The 25,476-nt window shown below is 55.6% G+C and overlaps 1 protein-coding gene across 2 annotated transcripts in view; it reads right to left on the bottom strand.

Moving 5' to 3' along the window:
• The window catches only part of WNT7B (Wnt family member 7B), a gene marked incomplete at both ends in the record, with an annotated part of 40,448 nt that extends 15,433 nt beyond the window's left edge, over positions 1-25,015 (bottom strand). Inside the window, 2 exons of one of the 2 annotated variants that reach the window (XM_080939063.1) lie at positions 3,211-3,437; positions 24,945-25,015. In XM_080939063.1, the coding sequence (XP_080795189.1) occupies positions 3,211-3,437; positions 24,945-25,015 (298 nt within the window). Of the gene's footprint in view, positions 1-3,210; positions 3,438-21,126; positions 21,210-24,944 lie in introns of those variants that run through there. The other variant, XM_080939062.1, reaches the window with a different exon arrangement.
• Between the last annotated feature and the right edge of the window lie 461 nt (positions 25,016-25,476).

Below are 25,476 nucleotides of genomic sequence, written 5' to 3'. Positions count from 1 at the left end.
AGACTTCCCTGGAATATCCAGGTATCTCATGCCTTGCCTCTGCCCCTCTCCCATCTCAGGGTGGGGCGGGGCTGCACTTATAACGTAGGCAACCCTAATGGGAGAGACCAGTTGGAAGAACTCTAGGCTACCACCCTCTGTGGAGCCCAGTGAAAACAGCACTGGACAGGCCAGAGAGTAAAAGGTGCCAAGCACAGAATACCACAACAGCAGGGATTCTAAAGGCTGCCTTAACTTTCTCAAAGGAAAGGACTCAGTAACACCCTCAGCGTGCCAGACAAGGCTGGTGTGGTAGCCATCGTCGGAGTACTGAGCATCCCATCACTGGAGACAAACGGCACTTGCAAAGGTGTCTGGGAAGTGTGACTTGGCAGAGGGCCTTTGACTGTCTTCAGGAGGTTTCCCTTTGACATTCAAGTTTTAGGACCCATCCAAGGTCACAGGCAAGGCCCTAAAGAGGGCTGTCTCACCATCCAGACCACTGCCCCTCTCGGGGACAATCATTAATTGGCCCCGCTTGAGAGGCTGCTCCCATGAGAGCACCCCGGCTGCCTGCCAGCTCGAAGCCCAGCTTCCGGGCATGTCCAGGCATCCAGCAAGCCTCTCAAAGTGGCCAGCTCACAGTACAGCCAGCTTGCTGCTTTTTGACTCCCCAGCCGCTAAGAAGGGAAAAGGAGCCTTCCCATATAGGCAAAGCCCCTGCGGTTCCTGTCCTTGCTCCATCAGCTCGGCCTGGGGCCAGAGCTTCTCTGCTTGAGTACAACAGGAAGCCACAGGAGGCTACGGCAGGGCAGCAAGACACAGGCTGGGCTGCAGAAAGCCTGCCTGTCCCCATCTCCCCAGCAGGGAGGGCTAGGGACAGGCTCAGGCTGACCCAACTTCAGGGTGTGGGGAACTCCTCCCCTAGGAGGAAGACAGATAAACTAGAAAGAGGTAGAGCAGAGGGGAGAGGCCTTTCATATTGAGAAAGTAGGCTCAGGCAGAGAAGCCAGATGTGGCTGGGGCTCTGGTTAGAGGAGAGCAAGGTGAGGTCCTCCAGGCTTAGAAGTTACCCTTACCTTAGGGCAGTAGAGAACTTCTGCAAAGATTGAACATGGCTGGGTTTTGTTGTTGGCTATGGATTAGAAACAGTCTCAAGTAGATTTGATGGGCCAGTAGCTAGCACAGGTGGAGATGCCAGGCTCCTCCTGCAGCATCCTGATCTGCGGGGTGCTGGGGCATCAGACCCAGATCCTTTGGTCTACTAGGCTGGATGTCTACCCATAGAACAGAAGGGAAAGGACAAAGGGAGGCTGCTGTATGGCCTGGTAACTGGGTCTGTGGAAGACAGGAGGCATTCACGGAGTCCAGGGTGGAGCAGAGAGAGAAGCAGCCCTGGCAGGAATCAAAGGGTAGGGTAGAGGGGTGGAGAGTGGAAGCCAAAGTATCTGTGGGTCAGTGCGACTCAGAACATCAGGGAACAATGAGCTGTCAGGGTACTGTGGAAAGAGTCCTGCATGTGTGCCCGGGGACTGGGCATGCCTTATCCAGGACTAGACAAAAGACTGCGAGAGGCAGAAAGGACTCAGGTTAGTGAATCAAGATGGAAGCCAGGAAATGGGGACAATCAGCAACACGCATGCCACCAATGATCTGGACAAGAAGCTACGTGGAGTAGACGGTTGTGAGCCAGGTTACTAGGAAGCCTGCCAAGGGCCCTGAAATGTTCTTGAAGGTGGGACGAAGGGCCAGGTTCTCCCTAGGAGAGGGAGGAATGGTTCTCTCTAGAGTAAGGGGTACAAAGAGTAGGAATCACAAACTGTCGAACAACAGCCTCATCAGTAGCCTGGTCTCCAAGTCCTGGTCCTTCTGCAAGGAGCAGGGGGGAGACACAGACCAGCCCCACCTCAGTTTCCTTCCTGAGGACAGAGCTGTGCTCCTTCTGGCTGCTGGTGGGCCCAAGGCCATTTCCCAAGTGTCAAGGGGGACACAGTGAGGTAAGGGGACAATCGTGGGGCTGGCATTACCCCCTCTACTCACAGAGGCCTCCACACATGGTACCCGCAGAAGTGGGTGGGAAGCCACAGAAGGCGGATACCTCTGCCCACTACTGCCCTGCCCACAATCTCCCCCCCAGCTGGCACCTGGAGGGAGCGATCTGCACTTGGGTGGCACAGCCCCGGGGAGGGGGCGGTGCCATGCTCCTGGCCGCACTAGGTGCCACCCACAGGCTGCTCACCGCAAAGGGGCCCTCAGGAGTTTTCCTCTACACCACCTCCAGCCCCATGCTGGTATCTGCAGCCCTGCAGAACGAGCTCAAGACTGAGTCCTGTGGTAGCTGCAGCCCCCTGGTGTATGGGGGACCCCACGGCCTGAAGGCTAAGGCAGCCGGCAAGCTTTATACTGGTCTTCCATCTTATATAGTAGCACACGGCATTTATTGAGCACCTACTGATTTCTGGGGTGGCATTTGTTGAGCATCTACTAAATTCTGGTGCTGAGACCCAGACAAGAACCGACTGGCTCAGCGTTCACACTACAAATGAGGAGACGAAGGCTCGGGATAGTCCCGAGGGACACAGCCAAAGGTCACACAGCTGGATTTGGATCCAGATACTTTCTGGAAGTTTCCTTTAAGCCTCTTCCTAACCCTGACTTGGGTCCTCCCTCGGCTTTGTTCGTGAAATGTTGTGAAAGGAGTCCCATGTAGCTTGCACAGGGCGGGTGGGCACCACCACAGATCTGAAGGGCCGTTGCCCTCAGTAGACCCCCACCTGACAAGTTCTAGTAGCTGATCTCTGCCTTCAAATGGAATCTCACTCCTGCACCGCCCAGATCTACCCCTGCTCATCACACCCTTCCTACAGGGTCAGAGCCACCATATCAGAGCCTCCTATAGGCTCTGTCTCCTGGAATCACTCAGCAAGGAGCAAGTGGCATCCCATGCCCCCACCCCGTCTTAGCTGCAGCTCTCATCCATGCCCAAAGCCTTACATATTCTCCATGCTTTCGAGATGGCAGTCACAGAAAGTTGTCCAGGGACCCGGGGTACTTGAAGCTACTGAATAAGCCAATCCACTTTATCAAATTTCCCACCTCTGCTCCCGTCTACACCCCAGAGCTAGGACACTCATCCCATACACACAGGCTGTGTGTGATCTGTTTGGCCTGGACTTGGGTTGGCTGGTGGGTGACCTGGCCCCCAGCCCACAGGCCCAGAGACACCCTTACCTACTCGGAGCTCTTGCCCGAAGACAGTCTTCTCGCCCAGGGCGGAGCAGTTCCAGCGTCCGAACCGGAACTGATGCTGGCACTCATCGATGCCCATCTGCGCCCCCTCCCCGATCACAATGATGGCATCGGGTCGGCTCTGGCAGATGGCACGCTGCCGTGGGGCCAGGCCAGGAATCTTGTTGCAGATGATGTTGGCTCCCAGGGCCACAACGGATGACAATGCTCTGCGGGGGCAGAGGGGGGGGGAAAGGTGTTGAGAACCCCTGAGGCAGTCCACTGTTCCCCACTGGCACCAAACACCTCCTTCACTGAGCCCCACCAGCCCTAGAAGTGTTAGAACCATAGGCCAGTTCACACCTGCAGAAGCCATGCTTCCCAGGCCTGAGTCAGACACCCAGATCCTTCCGATCAGACAGCATCCCACCTGGGCTCTGACAGCCTTGGCACAGTTCCCAGTTGCCTTGGAGTGGCACACCCAACTCCCAGACCACTGAGCTTCCCTATCTGCTCCTTCCGAGTCCAAAGGACACTCCCTTCAGTTCCCACCCGTGTGTGAACTTGAGAAGACACTCCGAGCCTAAATTGCACATTCAGGGAATGGGTATAGACACCTACCCTCCCCAACCCCACCCACTACCCCCACCCTGAATGAAAGCACAGACATACACCTGGAATAGCTCAGCCCCTTCACATCTAGATGAGTGGATACACTAGGAAGAGACAGGAGCTGGCATGAGATAAGCACCTACTGTGTGCCGGGGCTGGGCTCAGAGACTGTGGTTGCCTTTGTAATGACTCCTGGCAACTCCCAGGGAGGAAGCCTCTTGCCAAGTTCACTCTGAGCTTGGAGTATTATCAACATGGTTGTTTGTTTTTATAATGAGGGGAAATTCGCATAACATAACATTAACCATTTAAAAATGTGCAGCCCCGTGGCCTTTAGCACACACACACAGTATTGTAGCCTCCGCCTCTATCAAGTTCCAAGCTTTTCTCCACATCCCAAAAGGAAACTCTGTACCCACGAGCAGGCACTCCCAGCCCCTCCTCCCCCAGCCCCCGGCAGCCACTAATCTGTCTCTGTTCCCACGGGGCTGCTGCTTGCGCTTGGACAGTCTGTGGAATCTTACAATACACGTGGTTTTTGGAACTGGATTCCTTCCACTCGGTGGAACACTTTCAGAGTTTATTCCAGTCGCAGCATACCTACATCAGTGCCTTGTTCCTTTTAAAGGCTGAATAATATTCCATTTGCACACCAGGCCCTCAGTTGTGGATAGACAATCAGCTGTGGCTATGAAGGCAGACATGCCTGCCCTTGCATGGGTCCCTATTTTCAATCTTTCAAGCACCTACCCCTGGGAATGGACTTCCTGAGTCATCTGGGGACCCGTTGACCTCCTGAGGAATTGCTAAGCTGTTTTCCACAACCATTGTATTTCCACAACCATCCGTTCTAGGCAATCAGACAAAGAACCTTAAACAGAGGAGCAGAGGGCCAATCCCCAGGTTCACATCCAGGGATCGGGCTCAGTTGGTAGAGATCTGTCCTTGTGGAGATCTGTCCTTCCATGTGCAAAAAGCCCTAAGCTCAATTATGCCTAGTAGCACATATACTGTATGTGGTAGCTCCCGCCTGTAATCTCTGCACTCGAAAAGTGCAGGCAGAAGAATCAGTTCAAGGTCATTCTCAGCTCCTTAAAGTCAGCCTGAGCTACAGCAGATCCAGTCTCCAAACAAACAACAGCAAAAGTCTCTGGGTCTAAAACAACAGACCGAGCCAGGTAGGTGGTGGTGGTGGCACAGAGAGGCAGATGGATCTCTGAATTCCAGGACAGTTAGGATTGCACAGAGACGCCCTTTCTTTAACAACAACACCAGAGAAAGGCTTGCTTAGCAAGGGAGCAGCAGTGCAGAGGAACCAATATGAGCCCCCAAAGCTGACAGCTAGGCCTGTGGCTGTTCTTTAAGAACTGTGTTTTTCCAGGCCACCAGACTCCCCAGGCAGTTGGGCAGTCTCCTTTTGGTCTGAGCCCCCAGCATGTGCTGCCTCACTGTGACACTCAATCTCTGTAGCACGCCCCACCCTGCTCTACCTGCTAATCTGGCCAGGACCCCCCCTGGGTCTCCCATGACACAATGGGGCAAACACGCCCCAGGCTGGCGTTGAGGAAGGGCATCTGGGCGGGTGGGGCTGGGAGCGGGTTGGAATCTGGGGAATCCAGCCCAAAGTAACAGTAGAATCCTCGGAAACCGAGCTGGGGAAACGAGATGGATGGGAACGCCACGGGACACTGCCACCGGGGCAAAGCTGTCACTTTGGTACTAGCTCTCAAGGGCACTCCTTGTTCCCAACTTTCCCCCAATAGGCTTGGACCTCATGCCTCTACCGCCTACCCGGGAGAGCGCTCAGACCACCAGGCTCAGGTGAACAGATCCCAGGATGAACTGAGGACAGCAAAAACCCACCTAGGCCTATGTGCCTACCTACAGATGGCTCCCTGTACTACCCAGATCTCCACAGCCAAAGAGTTTTTGTCATTGTTTTTGAGACTAGGTCTGCTGTAGCCCCTGCTCCCATAATTCCCGCTGCCCTCTGCCCCGGAATGTCAGCGTGGGGCGTTGGCGCTGACGAACCCTCCCTTCTCTCTCCACTGTCCACCTTGACTGCTGACATCAGTCCGTCTGTTAGCACGCTGTCCCTCCTCTACCACTCCATCTGGAAAACTCTACTCTCCTTTCCAGGAGTGCCCTGGCATTAAGAGAGGAACAGTGAGCATTTGTTCTGAGAGTCGAATCTCATCCCTCTGTACTCTGCTGATACTACCTTTATGCAACCTCCAGATGGTAGGCGTGCCCTCAAAATGCCAAGTCCCAGCTGATTTGGGGGCCCAAGAATGGCTGTGTAGAGGAAGCTCCCGTGGGATGCAAGAGGCACACAAACCACTGTTGGATTTCAGCAACCAGACAACAACCCATTTTTGTAAAGGACTTGACATGTTTCCCCAGAGGCACGGGAGAAGCAAGCAGCGTGCACAGTTAGGTACAACCTCACACAAACATCTGCACACCCATCAGGACCCCTGTGAACTACACTAAGAAGCCATAAAACACCACGTGCGGGTGAGGAGGCAGAGGAGCAGGGTCCTCCCGCACCACAGTCTCTGTGGGCAGCATTTGGCAGAGAGTTAAAAGTCACACACACAAAGCTGCCCGGAAATTCCATTTCTTGGCATAGATCCAAAAGAATTGAAGACAGGTGTCGAAACAAAACCTTCTGTACAAACGCTCCCAGCAACACTATTCACAGTAGCCAGAGGATGGAAATAACCCGGTTCTCCATCGACGGGTGAGTGGCTGAAAACAAAATGTGGTATGCCCATGCCATGGAGTATTATCCAGCCATGAAAAGGAAGGAAGCATGCACTCACGGCCTAGTCTGGAAAAAGCTCAAAAGGATTATGCCATGAGAAAGGGGACAGATACAAAATCCCAGATGTTACCTGAGTCCATTTAAAGGTGAAACACAGAATGGGCAAATCCACAGAGAGAGAAGAAAGACACGTGAGGAGGGTGGAGTGGAAACTGACTGCTGACTAGCAGTGGAATTCCCATCTGAGTGATGGAGTTCTCTAGGCTGATGGTCCCATGATTTTTAAAAAAAACCCCGCAGTGGCACCCTTTTGTACTTAAAGATGGACAGAGCAGAAATTTTCATTTTATGTGCCACCCAAATCCCACTGAAAACACCAACCACCACAATCCACGAGATTCTATACACCTCAACGTAAGAGACCATTGGAAGTAGGCTTTCAGTAAATGTGGGTGTTGGTGCTACCAAGACAGGACTTCTGCCTCCTCAGCCCACTTTGTACCCACACACCCCTGCCAGTGCGTGAATCAGAACCTACGAGAAACATCGCCTAAGTGGCCTAAGTGACCAAGTTCGGTTACCAATTTGTAGCTGACAGCAAACTTGCCTTTCTTTGCACTAAAGGGAATCTGACTGACAGGACTCAACACTCCCCCCTGAAGCCAGCCTCTGTGGTGTTTGCCTGTACCCCAACCCTGCAAGGAGGGGGAACCAGTGCTGTCTGTAAGGGTACTAGGAGGTGAGTGCTCAGAGCGGGTGGGGGGCTTGGGAAGCCCACTCAAGAGTCAGCACTGCACTTCCAGGGCTCAGGGGCAGAGGCTGAACTGTGCATTGGGAAACCATGTAGAGTTGGTAAGCCCAGAGATGGTGAGATGGGGGTGGGGGTGGGGTGGGAGTTGAGAGTGGGGTGAAGGGTGAGGATTAGCATTCCTTTTTTTCTTTTTTCGAAGAACTTTTTTTAAAAAATTATTATTTATTTAGTGTGTGTACACAGCTCACGCGTGGAAAGTCAGAGGGCAACTTGTGAGAGTCAGTTCTTTCCTACCAGACTGTCAGGCTTAATAGAAACAATATTAATCCTTGGAGCCTCCTCTTCCTCCCCCACCCTGTCTGTCTGTCTCTCTCTCTCTCTCTCTTTCTCTCTCTCTCTCTCTCTCTCTCTCTCTCTCTCTCTCTCTCTCTGACAGGGTCTTACTCTGTAACCCAAGATGACCTTGATCTCACTCTATAATCCCTTCTTTACCTTCATCCTCCTTTAGTTGGGGTTGTAGGACAGTGACACCCTATCACACTAGGCCTGTCACACTAGGCCTGTTTGGGTTTTGTTTTGTTGTCCTCAAATCAAAAACCTAAGTCACCTCCTTGCCGAAAAGCATCCACCCATCCATCTATCCATCCATCTGTTCATTCACTCATTCATTTATTCATTCATTATCTGGGCACAGAGGTCTATCTGCAGCTCTACACATACTAACTCCTAGACACCAACCAATCGTATCCTGAGCCCCTAGAACAGGTTAGACCATGGACAATCCAAGGCTTTGGGACAGGGGAGTGGACTAAAGGCTGAGCCTGTGAATGGGAAACATATTTAAAATCCTAAAAATGAAGTAGTGGGTGCCAGCAGGAGGCTAGTGGCATGTGGGGCCTTGCCAGGCTTTTGGCAGTGGGATGACAGCATACCTGGCACCTTCATTGGGCCACCCTGCAGGTGGGCCCCGGCCCTCATCCCACAGTGGGAAAACCCTCTTCCCAGCCAGCAGCTGCCTCCTGAGGTGTCCAAGTGACCAGAGCAGGGAGGGCCTGCGAGCAGAGAAGCCCGGCAGGGGTGTGTGCCTTTGTGGCTTTTTCCGTGGAAAAATTCTGTTCTGGGCTTGTCCCTCAAACTGCTCAGGGGCTCTAGGACATGGGCAGAGAGCCAGGAACAGTGGGCCACATGGTGAGCCTACAAACCTTCCTCACCTCTTCCTGGATCAGGCTCCTAAAAAAAAAAAAAAAAAAAAGCTCAGGGGAGCTGTGGACATGTGGACAATCCTCCAGGCTCACAGCAGAGGCCATCAGAGGCCCCGAGGGGGGACCTGAGTCTTGTGATGCCCAGGGTACTGTGACAAAGAGGGCTTTCCTGGATAACAAGACCTTTCTACCTACCGGAAGCTTAGTTAGGGGAATGAGGTTGCCTTCATAATGAGGGGCTCGAGGAAGGAGCGGAGGGCAGAGGAGAGCATCCCAACCTTGCTGGCACTCCCCAGTGGTAGCTATTCAGCCCTTCTAATGCAGTGACTAGGGCCCCAAATTGTGGTGCTGACAAGATCCGCGGGAGCCCCGGATGAGGCTCTTCATGGTAGGCTCGTGCACACTTTCTAAGTTCTTTGTGCTCCAGCTTCCTCCTCGGTAATAGGGGTGTGAGAGCATTCCGGGCACGTGGCAGAGCTGATGGAGTGAAGACTGTGTGACACATACACTCGAACCACAGCTAGTGTGTGGTAAGATGTCACGTGTGGGGCCTGCTCTATCCTCCAGGCCCGAGGCTGGGACCACTCTAGTTCTGCATTTACTGGACGGACATGGCGCTGTGCTCCCCCCTCCCGCTGGGACTAAGAAGAAGCCACGCCTTGAGTGGAACTCTGAAATAGTGTGTGCCCACTGCTGTCGCTATGCCAACCCAAGGGGCCATCCTCAGCCTCTTCTGCCCTCCAACCTTGCCAACTCGCTATGTCTGAGAAACGAGGGACCCCAGCCAGTACAGTATCCAACCACCAGATGAGCTGTGGTTCGGGGATGAATCGCTCCTTCAGGTCAGGCTATACTCTGGGGTCTTCTCCAAGTATTCCCCATCTCCGACATCCTTGGAGAGCACATGCTCACATTAAAGGCTGGTGGAAGAGTCCTTATGTCCAGGACTGAGGTTACCCTGTCCTTACTAGGTGTGAAAGACATTCCTGCTTCCTTTAGGAAGTAAGCCCTCCAAAGCCCACCCTTGGGGTAGGATTCTAACCTAAATCCTTCATGCTGCTAGTGTTTTCAGTGCTTGAGCCGGAGAAGACCTACTGTGTGCTAGATTGGGCTCAAGGCCCACATAAGGTCCCTCTATGTAAAAACGTGTGATAAGAATCAATATTCTTTTCCCCAGGGGCCCAGAGAGGCTTGGATGCTCTGGGCTGGCATCCAAGGTGAGGATCAGGGACTCTAGCCTACTGCCCCCACCCCCTTAGTGGGTTAAAAAATGAAGGCTTCTAGTTAGGAAAACTAGAAACACTGAAACATAGAAGAGGCCCCTCACAGGACAGTGACCAGACTCCTGGCTCACATGTCCAGCTGAGTGAAACACAGGGTATCCTCAGTGTAGAAGGGTGGGTAATGGCTCCAGGGAAGTCATGGGGTTCCCTCTCTTCATTCTGGGTGACAGGTCAGGCCATGTCATTTACCTTGTCCTTTTTCATTTAAATGGCCAGGGTGTCATTGCTAGCCAGAGAGGTGACCAACAGAGCAGTCTCTCCCACCGAGTGGAAGCCAGCCACCTGAAAATCTACGGGTGTGTCCTAAGGTGGCCACAAAGCCAAGCATCTGCACCGTACCATTCCCTTTAAATCTCTACCCACAAGAGAAAACAGGCCTCATAAGAGCAGTGACCTCTACCGGGCTTTTCTCTCTGGCCTGAGCCCTTTCCACATGGGACCAGGCTGCCCCCAGGCTGCTGGGCTGGAACAAACACATGTGAGGAGAGTCACAGAATGTGAAGAGAAGGACAGGACCCAAAGACTGCTTAGAACTGGAACCCAGCCCATCCTGGCCTAGAGAAAGACATGAGCCATCCTCTCTGAAAGTAGAACCCTTTCAAAACAAAAACCCTTCCCTTAGTCCTCTGGTCCCACCCCACCACCCCTACCTGCCTAGCCCAGAGCTCAGTCTACACTGTACTGGGCCTGTCCCACCCCAGGGCCTTCCTCAGCCCTCCTAGTTGCAGCAACAGCCTCTTGAACAACTTCCTTTGCTCAGGTTCTACCTACCCTGTGGCTTCAGGATTAGGCCTTGGTCTTCTCCCTCCTGCTGTACTTGACCTTCAGACCTGCTTTCCCACTGTAGACACACCTCCTCGCAGGCATCAGACCTCTCTCTCAGGCAGCTTGAAGCCCTTGGGCTCAAGTCTCAGTTCTCTCCAAAGGCTCTGCCTCTTTGCCTGCTGCTGACTCCCCAAGGCAAGGATTTCCCCCCACTCCAAGGTAACCAAAGTCACTGGGTCTCCTGCCCTAATTCCGATTCTGGAGAGTAGGGTCAGGCTGGTCTAAGTGGCTCTCCATGCACCCCCCAGCCTTGGCCCAGACAGCTACTCAGCTGCCCAGTAACTCCAGCCCACACTCCTGGCCCAGGGCGCTTTGTAATTCTTCCTTCTTGGGCATCCTCCGGCAAAATATTTGAAGAATGTTCTAATTATCTATGATCAGCCAGGAAGGCGGGCCTGGGTCCACTCATCCAGGAAGTAACTCAGCAAATCCCCTGGAGGGTGGCGCTGAGCTCTCACTCCGGTGGGCAGGTGTGTCCAGGGCTTTTCCAGGCACCGAGGGGCCCAGGGGCTCTTCCCAGGCTCTGGATCACAGTCGGGGTGGGGGTAGGAGGTTGGTTGAGAGCCAGGACTAGAGGAACCTCGATGTTCTTGCCAGGTAAGTGGGGATAGGAATGTCTTCCCAGTGCAGATTGGCCTGGGCCAGCAGATCAGAGTCCCTCCCACCCACACACATACAGACATTAGCTAAAATCTGAATCACATTAGACTGACCAAGGAGAGCTCCCCTAGGCCAGAACGGAGCACAGGAGGTCCCTTTGGCAGGTCTGTGGAACAGAACTGGCCAGAGTGGAACACAGCAGGTGCCAAGGCCCCTGCCCTCAGGCTACCTGTCCTCCCTCTGGTCCTCCAGTCTTCTTCCCTCTGCTGGCTGGTAACCCCAGCTCAGAAACATGGGCAGAACATGCAGCTCCAGAGCTGTGTTTTGTTTCTTGACCCTTATCCCCTACCTCCTCCCTCCTTTTCTCCTTTGCCACATCTCTCTTTCAGAGTCTCATGTAGCCCAGGCTAACCTCAAAACCACTAAGTAGCCCTCCTTCCCTCCTTTGCCTCTTCTCTCTTTCATGGTCTCATGTAGCCCAGGCTAACCTCAAAAGCACTAAGTAGCCAAGGATGACCATGAACTTCTGATCTTCCTGCACATACCTTCCCACCACAATAGTAAGTTCTGGACCCAGGTGAGGCCCTGCAGAGAGTATCAGAGGGTGGGTCCAGCCTGGCCTTCCAACTAGTCCTTTAGCGTGTCCTGACACAGGACCTTCACCCATAGCCACCCACCTAGTTCAGTTTCCTGCCTGTTCTACCCATCCCTACAGAAGCTCTTGGGCTTGGATCTTGAAGCCTAAACTTACAGAGGGGAAAACAAACTGAGAGAGACCCAGAAGGTTCTAAAGGCAACCAGGGGCTGGAGATGGCTAAGGATGGGCAACTCTAGGGTTTGCTTGGGAATTCACTCATCCCCAAACCCCTCCCTGGCCTGCTTGTGCCTCAGTTTCCCATTCAAATATCAAGGGGGGGGGCTGAGATGAAAGTCAGGGTACATTGAGGCTAGACCCGGAAGACTGCCTCTGTGGCTGTGGAAACCTGGTTCCAGTTCTGCTAAGACTCAGACTCTTTCTGACCAAGCTGAGCCTCAGTCTGCCCATCTGTCAGTAGGAGGACAGTCTGCCCATAATTGGGCTCTCTGGAAGGCAGTCCCTCCCCTCCAGCATGGACCCCACTTGCTCCTATCTTTCTGAGCCACTGCTTCCCTCAGCTACTCCTGATGCTTCCAGGCAAGAGAGTAGAGATTCTGCTAAAGGCTTTCCCACCCTTCTACATAGCTGGCATTCCAGCCCGGCATCCCAGGACCCCACCCTGAAGGGAAAGAAGGCAGTCTGGGAGAAGCAGCAGGCGGTGAGCAGGAAGCCTGGGTAGGTTGAAATGGTTGAGGATGGGAAAGCCACGCCTACAGCCATGCCCACATGGAGACAAGGGCAGGCAAAGGGCTTAAGGGGGCTAATGGGTTCACTGAGTCCCCATAGTGTGTGTGTGGGGTGTCACTATAATTTCGCTGACTGGCCTCCAACTTCAGAAACTTCAGGACCTTTCCTGGCACATAGGACCCAATGTCACATGCCAAGTCCTGGCCTTAATGGATCAGGTCTTTGCCCCGGGAAGGGGTATCCTGTCTCTCCAAGCAGTCAGACAGGACTCCTGTACCAGCACAGGGTCTCCACCTGCAAGAAGCCTGTCTGACCCCGCTTTGTTCTCACTTTGAAGACACCTGTTCGTGCCAGACCTGGCACGGGGGCTGAGGTGGCTCCTCTGGCCCTACTCTTTGCTTCCCGCACAGCACAGATGGAGATACCATATCCGGAGATACCACAGCCCCTCAGGCTGTTGAGGCTGGCTGAAGCCTAGCTGGTGCTGAGACCCCCTAAGCCCAGCATGGTTCTTGCTAGAAAGCCTATGTGATACAGGGTGCCCTGAAGGCATGGCTGGCCAAGACACCAACCTGAGACTTAGGGACAGAAGGACAGGTGGGGATAAATGGTGGGAGGGAGTTGGCAGGCCCTACTGGCCTACCGCCAGTTTGGGAGTCGAAACACTGGCTGAGGATGGCTGAGCCAGCACTTCCTGGGACACTCTGAGTATGTTCTGAGATGTGAGTTTGGGGACCAAGTCCCACACACGGGGGACAGCAAGTCACCATCTCTCTACAGACCTCAAAGCAGGGATGAATTCTGACCCAGAATCAGGTGGGAGACAGTCTAGAGAGGGTGAGGCCTGCCTGACCACACAGCACCCCGGGGGCCTGACCACCCCTGACATTTTCAGCCACTACAACTGGGGGGCCTGCCTGAGTCAGAAGCCCCCCTGGAGACTGTTCCATGGTCCCTTACCTTAGGACTCTCCCCATGACCTCAGTGGCTTCCCCAGTCAACTGCCTCAGACTGAATGCCCTGGGAAAGGGGCCACTCAACCCCAATAGCTAGTCTGACTAGGGGCCCATTATTCCCATCTTCCAGAGGAGGCTCAAAGAAGGGCAGTGTTTTGTCTAAGTCTCAATAGTAGCTTGGCAGCAACAGAGCCAAGTACTTTGTCTCTGCCTCCTTGCTATCTTCCCATTGCTGCTGTGGCTACCCTTTCCTTCCTGCTACAGGAGTCCCCCACATTGGAAGGCACAGGTGAAGACAGGGGTCTGGGCTTGTAGACCTAACTGTACACTGCCCCACAGCTCTGTGAGGGGTCAAGAAGGCACCACCGACCTACAAGCCACCAGCCTCTGTTGCTTCTGGAGCAGGGCTATCACATATACAAAAAGGACTTCCCTCAGCTGGAGCCACGGTCACCGAAAGATGCCAGGGAGGAAACACAGAACCTCAGGCAGGGCCAGGAGCCTGCCACCACAGGCACCATGGTCTGAAGAAGAGTTGCCCGGCGCTAGTACCTCACCCTCTTTGAGAGGACAAGAGAAGTTTAAGCACTGTTTTTCCTGGACATTTTAAAGGGCTGTGTCCCTGGGACCTCTCATACTATACATCTCTGTTGCAGAGCTGCAGTTGAGTAAAGAGGAGCCAAATTGTGAGCCTCTGGCTTGAACTCTCTCTACCACCTGCTGGCCCAACCAACCTCAGGCCCTCTCATTGCACAGTGCTCTGACCATGGTACATCTCAGCCCATCCAAAGGTTCAAAAGGTTACCCTGAGAAACTGCCATGCTTAATCTGCTGCTCCACCCTGTGGCAGGGCCACCAAAGAGAATGTCAGCCCTGCTTGGTCTACAAAAAGGCCACTCCAGCGACTTCAGCCAACAGGAACATTGACGGTAACTTAAATTCATCCTTCCCCATGGGCCAACCTGGTGTATGGGGACACAGCATGCCTCTGAAGCACAGAGAGAGCAGGGTGGCAAATCTGGCTCCTGGGGAGGGACAGCACTTGAGAAGTTCCAGCATTCCCTGCTGCAGGTGAGGCTGGAAGGCTTGAGTGGCCTCCCAGAAGGTGTTCAGACTCAGCCCGCCCTACTCTGGAAGCCTATCCCGGTTCACCCTTACTGCAGGTGGTCAGGGTCTCTGCTATGGGCTGTGTGTGAACTGGGAAGAAGGTGGGCAGGAAGGCTCTGATAAATTAAGGGGATGTGGAGTCAACAGAATGCAGAAGGATTCGCCAGATGGGCTCTAGAGCCACCCCCAAGATGGAAAACTAAGTCTCAAGGAGCCAAGGATACCACAAGTTCATGCCCAGCCACATCAGAGAGTATTTATCATAAAGCACATACTGAACCTACATACATATACAGAGTGGCTTGCTGGACCTGCCTACCTTTTCCAGGTTAAAACTGACCTCAGAGCTGCTGGAGTGGTGCCAACTCAGGCAGGAGCATCTCTACATCCTCCAAGAGTATCACATCTCTGTCCCCAGGGCTAAAGCAAAAGCTAGCTCCCAAGCTGTGGAGGAAACCTTTACTCATGGCCCAGGACTTCCTGGTCCATAGACAATTGCAATCTATTGCCCTAATTGGGTTCTCAACCCTTATAAAATGTAATGAATGTTAGACAGGCAACCATGTTGGATAGAGACTGGGAGGCACCATGGACCTCAGAGTCCTGCAGACCTGGGTTAAAATCCAGCCTCAGACACCCTGACCTGAGACACACCTAGCCCTGGCCTTCCAACCTCACAGTCCTATGCTGGAGGTGGTATGGTTTAGTCCCTGTACCAGCAGCCAGGGAGGAACTCAACATCAGATTTCAGACAGGCTCTGCATGCCAGGCCAACAAGACAGGTCCTTCTGGAAATGTGGACCCTGGAGCTACTATGTTCCCAGTCAAGAGTCAACAAGACAGCTGGTCTATTCTCATTCTAAAGACGCTGAAATAGGCCTCAGCATGAAACCCACGGTTTTCCTGCCTCAGCCTAGAGTGCTAAGGAAATAGGTATGGGACATAAAACCCAACCAGGGTTTTTTAAATCTGTTTTATACCCAATGGCTTCGTGCTGAGGATAAGCTGAAGTCCCACCAGTCTTCTTCCCTCTAAGGACCTGGCCACATGTCACTACTTGGGTTTGGTGGTGGGACTTTTGAGCATAAAGAGGAGATAGATTGGGAAGCACTATGGGAAAAGGTTGGAAGTCCTTGGTATCAACTGATGGGACTCCTGGGGGCGTCTAGCTTTTCCTCCAACCATGCTCCATCCCTTGGAAGGCTTCACAACTTATAGCTGTAGTACAAACTGGTTTTCTGTTGCTGTTATTTGTTTGTTTATGGTAGGCTAGGGTCATCTAGAAAAAGGGAATCTTTATTGAGAAAATGCCTCCATAAGACTGTCCTGTGGGCAAGTTTGTGAGGATTGAGTAAGGATTGATGAACGTGGTTTCTATCTCATTGAGGGTGGTGCCTTCCCTGGTCTGGTGGTCCTGGGTGCTGTAAGAAAGCAGGCTGAGCAAGCCATGAGGAGCAAGCAAGCCAGTAAGCAGCACCCCTCCATGGCTTCTGCTTCCATTCCTGAGACCAGATTCTTGTCTTGGTTTTCCTCAATAGACCTGGGTCTGGGATAAGTAACCCAAGCAAACCCTTTCCTCTCCAAGTTGCTTTTGGTTGATGGTGCTCATCATAGCTAAACAAAAGCTAACTAAGATGGGTGCCATGCCCACTTAGGGCAAACGGTGCCCTGTATGTAGTAACTTCTATTTCCAGTCTCAGCCATGGTTTTAGCACATCTGCACCAATACAGTAGCCTCAATCACACACCTAGAGGTTTACACAGAGGCCCAGAGCACTGGGTTCCCTGGTCCAGCAAAGCCCTTCTTTAGAACCCCTGATTCTCATGCTTACATCTGCTTGGATGCCTCCAGGGCCAGGAAGCTCAGTGTCTCCCAGAGAGCAACAAAACTGGCCCAAGCTTGGGGATCCAGGCTCAAGGGCAAGGTGAGCGTGGATGGTGGATGGGTAGGGGGCTGGGGGAGGGGCAGGCTGAGCTGGAGGGTGAGGAAAGAGAGGGAGCCCAGAGTGCACCTGTACCCACCCCCACCCATCAGCCAGCCTGAGGGGAGGCCCCCAGCCCCACACCAAGGAGGGAGGACAAACGGCCGTTTTGTCCTTGGCCAGCGGGCGGCCTGTACTACACAATGACCCTTTCATCAGGCTGAGGGAGCCCTGGGCCGGGGTTTCATCTGACAAGGGAGGGCGCCAGCCTCTTGTCCCCTTGGGAGGGGAGCTGAGCCCTATCCCAGCCGGACTCAGGACTGTGCGAAATGGAGACCTCCAGGGAGCCTGCTGTAACTGTTCCACCTGCCTGAGACATGAGGAGTTTGTGGGCCAGGTATAGGCTGCACAGAGGGACCCTACTCTGGACACTTCCTTCCCCCTGACCCTCTGATGACAGGCAACCTCTGTTCAAAATACTGGTTTCCATCCCATCCATCCACCACTACCATGCCCGGGAACACTGGCTCAAACCCTAGCAGGGCATTCATGCCCGCCAGAATACCTGCAGCAATGTAACCCTGGTCCACCTGCCCCTCCAGGCCAGCCTGGGGTTTGGAGGCCCAGGAGGAGAGCTCGAGGCAGAGGGCAGGAAGAAGCATTATTTCTAAATGTCTCCCTTAGTGGTGATCAGCTGGGTAATCACTTTTAATAGCTGGCTGTACCACATCTCCCATCTGGGATGGGTCACCCAGGGAGAGCCATGTAAGGGCTAGAGCCAGGAGGACAAGATAATGACCTGGGGTCTGGGTGACTTCATCTCTTAGGATCCTAGTACTGTGTCTGTCTCTCCACAGAGTCCCCTGGGCAGCTGGCTGTGTTTGACAGCCAGTCTCCTTCAGTAGTCTTCCTCTTTAGCTTGGCCAAAACTGTTCCTCTCTTTAAGCTCCTGCTTAGATCCCGAAGGAAGTCCAAGGAGCACACTACTCCCTCCTGAGTGACTGCTTTCTTTGGGCCTCCCTCTGGGTCACTAAAGGCAAATTTCCCTGCTCCTGCTACCCAAGAGCCACCTCTCTCCCAAACTGTCCCTAACACCAGAATCTAAACTAAGCGCAGGCCCCAAACCTTCTCTGAGCGCTTCAGGTCACCCTGTGAGGTTTGTGTGCTCTCCATAGATTCTCCTGACAGAGGAGTAAGCCAGAATCGGGATACAGTCACCCGCCATGCGGAAGGAGGTGGTTCTAGGATGAGAACCCAGGTTTGGCTTGTCGGGTGGTTTCTAGGACTCCAAGGAAACCAGATTAGAAAAGGCGCTGACCTCCAACACAGAGACCAAAATGGGAAAGCCCTCTCTTAGCACACACAGTGACTGGGAACATTCCCCTCTCACCCTCTCACAATGGGTTTGGGGTAGTTTTCTGTGGTTATAGGGGCTACAACTGGAAGGTTTTCTGGGACTTAAGAGGACTTAAGCTGTTCTCAGGTATTCTATCTCTAACTCTGTTGTGCCATTTTTTCTGAGGGGGTGTCACATGCTTTCAAACCCAGAGATACCTGGGCCAGACCGGAGTCTTCTTTCCGCTATGATTTATGAGGCAACAGACTGAGGTCCAGATGGACACCACCCTCCAGGTGACCTGCCCATGCTGATGTCCTGTGACCCACACTGCCCCCTGGACTCTGATGCCACAGGGGCTGCCTGATTCAGCGCCCATCTCACCCAAGGGGGCAATACCCACAGGGCTTTTAGGACTGTGGTCAGCACCACCGGCAAAGCCACAGCAGGAACCAGGAAGAGGCCTGACTGGGCCAGGGGAGGACAGTGGTGAGCACTCTCTGCACCCCCAAGCCAGGTGGTCGGTGAGTAACCATCCTGTCATTCATGACTCACACGGCTCCCCAGAGCAGGCGGTTACCATGACAGGCTCTACCGGAAGACATGGGGGGGGGACATCATCACAGCCAACTACCACATCTAGGACAGGGAGGCCAAGAACGGAAGGGACCTGCCCTTACAGTAGCCCAGACTGGTTCTGGCTCCAGACTCTGGCCAGGCCCTCACACCAGCTGACCCAGCACTAAAACGCTTCTTGTGGCCTCACCCCCCATTTGCCTTCCCTTGGCCCCTTGCTGATTCCCCACTGGGAACCCCCTCCCCCACTACACTGCAGCACAGGAGTACAGGTGGCCAGAGCTGCCTCTCCTCTCAAAGCTGGGTCACACGTGGAGTCTGATAGGGGCTCAGGGCCCTTCCAGGCCAGCACACCCGTCCAACATGATCAGCGGCAGGGGCCCAGGCATGTGTCTGGGATTCACTGTGTTCGGATGACAACCCAGCATGGGGAGCTGGGAGAACAGCCCAGTTGAAAGGGCAGGATCAACTGTTGGCTAGTGTCTGTGATCCTAGCAATGGGATGCCTTCTGGAAAGTTCTCTGGAACAGAACACAGCCTCCACTCAGGGCCCCTCCTCACTGTGGCATCCTCTGGGACATTCCTGCAGTGCTAGGGGTGGGAGCTGTCTCATACTGACCCCTACTCCCTTCCACAGTTAGCAGAGTTCTGTGCTGGTCATCTAGACAAACTCTGCTTGCCAGGGGTCGCCTTAACCAGGTGGACTCAGGACCCAACATCCTTTGGTCATAATCATAATCATAGAGACCCATTCCCTCCCAGGAATCTTAATGAAGCCAACTCTGTGATACCCAGCAAGGTGAAGTAAACCCCCACCCTAAAAACCACTAGTCCTTTCTCTCTCCCTCCCAGAAACAGGGCTTATGAAGGGCTGAACCAGTCAAGGCTAGTGACAAAGAAGTGACCCCTTGCTGCCCCCAGCTACTATCACCCATGTTGGCCCCAGCACTGGCCTGGGCACACTTGAAAGCTGCTCCTTTGAAAGAATATCAGCCTGGAGAACTGGCAGTAGAGTCAGGGACTGACCTATGTGGGGCGCAGACGGTGGAGGTTACCCCACTGAGCTGGAATGGGCTCTCAGAGGTACACTGGCTACCATCTGCCAGAGAACCCTGCAGTTGCTGTGGGGGCAAACCACTTTTGCCATCCTATCCTCAGACCCAACTCCTGGCCTCCATCCCTAGGAACACCAAACCTCAGCTCCTAGCCTCCCCAAATGAGTTCTCAGACAAAGTAACTGCCGGCTCTTCAGCAAGGCTTAAGACTGACAAGCCAGGATCTGGGGAAGAGGAGCCTCAGGAACTCCAGAACCTTGCAGGAGCCTTGGGCTAGGAGGCCCTGTTGGCTGATCCATTTCAAGGAAGGACGACAGAAGCAGAATTCTCTTGGCCAGGGCTCCATGATCAGGCGGTGCCCACGGGCCCTGCGCCCTGCCCGGGGAGGCCTGCTACTCTCCACCCCAGGCGATGCCTCCGCAGCCAGGGCTGCCCGCCGGGCCTGGAGCGCTCCCTTTGCCTGGACCTTGTAATTATGTTCCACAGCCGGGGAAACCGCGGGCCTCGCAGCATCTGGCTGCGGTTGCGAACTTTTGTTTCAAGATGCGCGACTATTTATAGAAGGAAAACTGGTAGGATAGTAATTTCCTAGGAGCTGGAGGAGAAATTGGCCGCGTCTTTATTAAAAGGGGTGGGGGCGGGGCAATTTATCAGGACTGTGGCCGCGGGGAGGGGAGGGGGTGGTGCAGGGAGCGGGAAGGCGGCTGCCGCCTCTGGCCGCGTTAGGCGACCCCGGACGTGGCCCGCGTGTTAAGGAGGGGGCGGGGGAGGGGAGGAGAGGGAGAGGGAACGCTGGCTCTGAGGTTTAATCAGTAGCATCCAGCTTCAATTCCCCCAAACGGCGGTTCCATAAATCAAACTTCTTTTTAAATCGGAGGCCAGAGCATATGCGTCCCATTAGGAATCGGGCGAAGCCACCGCTGTGCGGACGCGCCCCCTCGACTCGTTGGGCCGAATCAGGCCCTACCCCGAGCTTCCCGTAGACTGGTGGGCGATGCTCTGTGCGCTTTCTAGATCTTGATTACCTGCGCGCAAAGTATGCGCCCTCCTCGCCTCCTGGAGAGGTGTTTAATAGAGGATAGGTCAAGGCCTCCCGGTGCGGCAGGACAGCACAAGTGGCCACAGAGACTTCGGGGAACAGCCTGGGCGCGCTGTTTGGTGGGGCGCAGCATGCACGTGTCTGCCAGTGTATGCGCTGGAAAGGCCATGTGTGCCTGAAGCTCTCCTTAGTGTGGCACAGCCATGCGCGCCGCGTGGGTTAATATGGCCTAGGGAGAGTGTCACCCATTGGTCCAGGACCATGCTGGGACTAGCTCTGGAACTTAGTGCACATAGCCTAATCTGCAAAGGTAGTCGGACCGCTCTTCAGCCGCCTTTTCTCGGACCCCTAAGCTAAAATTTCTCGTTATCACAGCTGTCCCCCAGGTGATCTACCTCGGCGGCTTAAGGCCAGCAGAGTGACCCAAAGGCCCACAGTTTCTTTGCGCGCAGGGCTCCCAACGCCCCACCCGGGACCATCTTGCCACCTCACCCCTCCCTCCTCCAGCAGTGGTGACCAGGGGCTTCCCTCCCGCCCACCCATCCCTCCACCCGCGGCACTCACAGGTAGCTGCCGCTGGACAGAAGGAGAAAGATCTGCGGGCAATAGACGGAGACCAGCGCGCTGCGCGGCGACAAGAGGAGCATGGTGGGCCGGCGCGCCTGGCTGGGCTGGGCAGGCCCCACCCGCAGGGCTCCTGCGCCAACTGAGGTTGGAGTCTCCGCGACCCTCCCTGATGAAGGGCAGCAACGCTGGGCGCTAGGGGCCAGGGCTCGGGGGCCGGGTGACAGTGCTCGCCCGTGTCTCGCTGCCAGGACCGCGCATCGTGCTGTATCTGGGGCAGTAGCGGGCGCTGGGGTTGGAGTTCGGGGCGGGAGCCCGGCGGGGGGCAGTGAGCGCGCCTTAGCCGCTGTCTGGTCCCCTGTCCGTCTGTCTGTGCGAACCGGTTCTGTCGCTCCCTCTGGCTCAAGTCTTCAAGTCTCCCGAAGCGCGCAGCTGCCATTGGACAGGCCGCCCCTACATCCGCCTCCTCCGCGGGCGGGTTTTTTTTAAAGGGGAGGTTGACCAGAGTGTGCGGCGGGTGCCGCCCCCAGGGTTTGCCCAAGTTGCCTTGGCCGGGATACCCTCGCCACAACCTTTGGCGAGAAACACCGCTAAGGAGAGCGCATCTCCGGGAGGCACCGCGCGGAGGCGTGTGCGCCTCTTAGGGGCTGTGCTCAGCAACGCGTGCTCATGTATGCATGCATGTGCTTGCATGTTTCAGCAGGAGCATGGGCGGCATGGGAGCCTGCAGGTGTGTGTGCACAGATGCCCTGTGTGTTGTCCCTCTGTCTGCATGCAGCCTGGTTAGGGATGGTTGGGTGTGGATCCCTCTCACAGCACCTGGGCCAGCTCTGTTCTGGAGCTATTGGCTTCATGCACCTCTTTGGAGAGGCAGGCAGGGGAAGCCCTCCACCATACAGGGCCACCACCTCTGGCTTTTATTCTTCTTTGAAGAGAATTTGTTTGAGTCGGGGCAAGGAGCGATTCCCCCTTCTACTAATTTTTTTTTTAATACTCTAGAAACAGATTTGGGGTTCCATCTCCTATTTCTGCTGAGCCTGGCCGTATTGTAATATCTTAGTACAGAGGTATATGCCAGCCAGGGAGGACAGCGGGATAGGAGGATGTGTGGCACAATCATGGTCCTAAAGACTGAGTCCCCAGCTCCTGGGCTTACCACGGAGACTCCTGAGTATCCAGGAGTCGGAAACCCCATTTACCTCCAGACCTCCCTGCCCTTTGCCTCTTTGCTTCTCCCAACCACAAAAGCAGAACAGGCCTAGCACAGAGCTAGTCCTGGCACCTCAGTGACCTTGGCTGCTCCCTACTCCACCTTGGCCTCCTCCAGGACAGCAGCTCCATCATTAGGGACCTTAGGTTAAACATTGTGACTCCCCAGTGCCATTGTACTTGGAACTTGCTGAGAAACTGAGACACTTCTGGTTTTGGATTATGAGTGAGGTTCTTGTTTGCATGGGAGGTGTGAATGTGGGGGTGAATGCTCTGGTGGGTTTCTGGAGGCCCCCAATTGCACACACAGAAACACAGGGCAAAGGCAAGTTCATCACAAAATAGCCCCTCCCCCAAAAACTATTCGAAGGTGTTCCCAGAATGGCCCCCACACCTTGGATCTCACAACCATGGCTTCATTGTGGGTGCCATGATATTCCACCACGTAAGGTCAGGGCAAAAACCATCTGAACGAATCCCTCAACAGTCCCAAAGGGGGATGCTACTTTAGATGAGGATAAGGGGAGAGGCTGCTCCAGACACCTGCCAGAAGTGATGTGGGATGCCTACTCCAAAGAGAGTCCACAGACCACCTACCCCTTTAGGTCACATGGGAAGGCCCAGCTGCCTTTCCTGCTCACCTGATGGAGGACACACATGCACATGGTGGGGGGAGGGGAGGAGGGATAAGTCTCTGACTTCCCATTTAAACTCAGAAGCAGGGGGTGGGGGTGGGGGATAAGGGCTAGTGGGTGGTGCAGTTTATGGAGGGAGAAGAGTTCCCCCTTGGGGCTTTTGGGCAGAGGAAAGCTTGCTCAGTGCTAGAAGGGAGTGGTCACAGGCATCTAGGAACCCCGGCTGGGTTCATCCATACTCTGCTCAGCACTAACCACCGAGTTGTTCTAGAACACCAGAGCCAACACCCTTCCCAGCCATGAAAGGAGAGGTAAAGGCGTGAAACCCAGGGACCGCTCCAGGGAGTCCTCAGCCTCGGGAACTCAGCCTTCTGCTGACACCTTTTCCTATTTGATGTTAAGAGGCCTTTGCTGAAGCCTCTTGTTGAAGAACCTGTGCTAGGAAGGATGGTCAGTCAGCAAGAGAAGCCAGAGCCTGTTGAGTCAAACACCCAACTCAAAGACCTTGGAGCCAGAGCCAGGTAGCTGGGACCTGCCTGGAGCCTTCTCCCAAAGGGCTGTGGATTGATCCTTTCACAGGCCCAGGAGAATCACTGCAGGTTGCTGAGGGCCTGGGAAGCAGTGGCCTGCTCACCCCACCCCCACCCCCAGCAGGCTAAACGCCGGGCACCCCTCACCTTCATAAACAAACACCCAGGGACACAGCCTACCCGCACAAACCTCCAATAAACACAACCACCAGCGCCACAGACACTCCCGCCCAGGTCTGCAGGAATAAGGAAAGGACTTCCAATCCTGCCTCTGAGGCCACCAGCTTTGGTCCCTGCCCCACTCTGGGCCTCAATTTCTTCACCTGTAAGATGGCGGAGGTGCAGAGGGCTGGGAAGGGTGCTGATCTTCAGCGACTGTTTCTACCTCTCGCCTGGAAAGCCGGTCTCCCAGGTACCGGAACCCGCCCCTCCTACAGGTCTGGTCACTGGTCTTCCTAGGGCCAAGACGAAGCTGGCCTCAGAGCGCCGGGCCGCACTTAGTAGGAGCGCCGGGCGAGGCGGGCACAGATGCCCGCAGGTGCTCAGAGTAGGGGTGGGGGTCTAGGCCTGGCCCGGCCGCCAAGAGTGACTAATGCCCGCGAGATGCACTGCGCTCCCTTCGGTCACACTGCCCCTCCACCCCCAATCCGGGGAGGCCGAGACAGATTCCGTCTAAAGGAGATCGCGGCTCAACAGGTAAGGACTCGGCTGGGTTCAGGAATGTGGAAATACGACTCGGAGCAGCTACGGCGGCGAGCAGCGAGCGCGGCCCGCCTGGAGCCCGCCCGCCCGGCCGCGCCTGGGGGAGCTCGGCGAGAGGGGGCCGGGCGCAGGGCCCCGGGCGGGCGGGGGCGCGGGCCCCGGACGGAGCCCGAGGCTGCTGCGCCAGCCCCACAGCCCATCCTGAGCCAGCCGGACGAGTTGTCAAGGTAATTTCAACATGTCCGGGTGATGGATAGAGACGAAGGGCCCCGGCGGGTGTAAGGCCTGCGCGCTCGCGACGAATGCGCGCCCCGATCTCCCCCGCTGTGGATGCCCCCCGCCCCCCGGCCCGGCGCGCCCTCCGGGCGGCTAGCGCTCGGCCCGGGCTCGGCGCCCAGCGCAGCCCGGGGGAGGGAAGGCGCGTCCCACCCCCGGGGCCTGGAGCCCAAACAGGTGAAAGTACGCGCCCGGCACGCTCGCCGCTACCCGCGAGCCCCGCTGCGGCCGTCCGCGGGCCGCGCTGTCCCTGCTGCGTCCTGGCTCCGCGCCCCTCCGGAAGATCTCTGACTCCGGGGGGCTCGGATGAGTCTCCGCGAGGCTGCGGCGAGGGCCGGAGATACCAGCCTGCCCGGCCACTTCAAGAAACGCCCTCCCCCACCAACTCCGGTCCCCAGGTCCGCTGGAGGAGGCTCTGGAGGCTGCCGGCTTCCCTCCTGCGGCCCCCGCCCACAGGAATACTCACCCGAGCTTTACGTAGAGGACGCCAAAGCAGAGAAACACGTAAAAGATCCACTTTCGAAAGTTTCTGTGCATGATCCAGGGAGGGGGGCTGCGCCATAGACAGCTGCGGCCGGAGGGGACGCGCGGGTGGGCAGGAGCCAGGGGGCTACGATAGGACCTCGCTCAGCCGGCGCTTCGGCTCGGGAGGCGGGAGACGCGCGGGCACCCGGCACGCGTTGCCACCATGGTGAGCCCAGGGCGCCGCAGCCGCCGCGTGCGCCCGGGGGAGTGACCCGGGCGGGGAACCGCGACTTCGGAGCCCAGCTGAGTGACCGTGGGGCTCTGCGAGCGCAGACCTGGGTCCGGGCGCAGCGGGCGGGAGCTGCCTTCACTGGGCTCGGCCGCCTGGGGCCGTGCGCGCCTCGCGGTGCGCTGGGGCGGCCAATGTGTCCGCACTTGTCCGCCTCGCCTCCCCAGGTGACTCGCGGCCCGGGCAAGCGAGCCGCGAGCAGGCGAGCGCGCCCCAGGTAGGAGGATCCGCCTCCCGCCCGCCC

This window comes from Micromys minutus (genome assembly GCF_963924665.1).
Source record: "Micromys minutus genome assembly, chromosome: 27".
In the NCBI taxonomy this organism is placed as follows: domain Eukaryota; kingdom Metazoa; phylum Chordata; class Mammalia; order Rodentia; family Muridae; genus Micromys; species Micromys minutus.
Note: the sequence above shows the minus strand (reverse complement) of the source record. Positions and strands in the feature narration are given on the sequence as shown.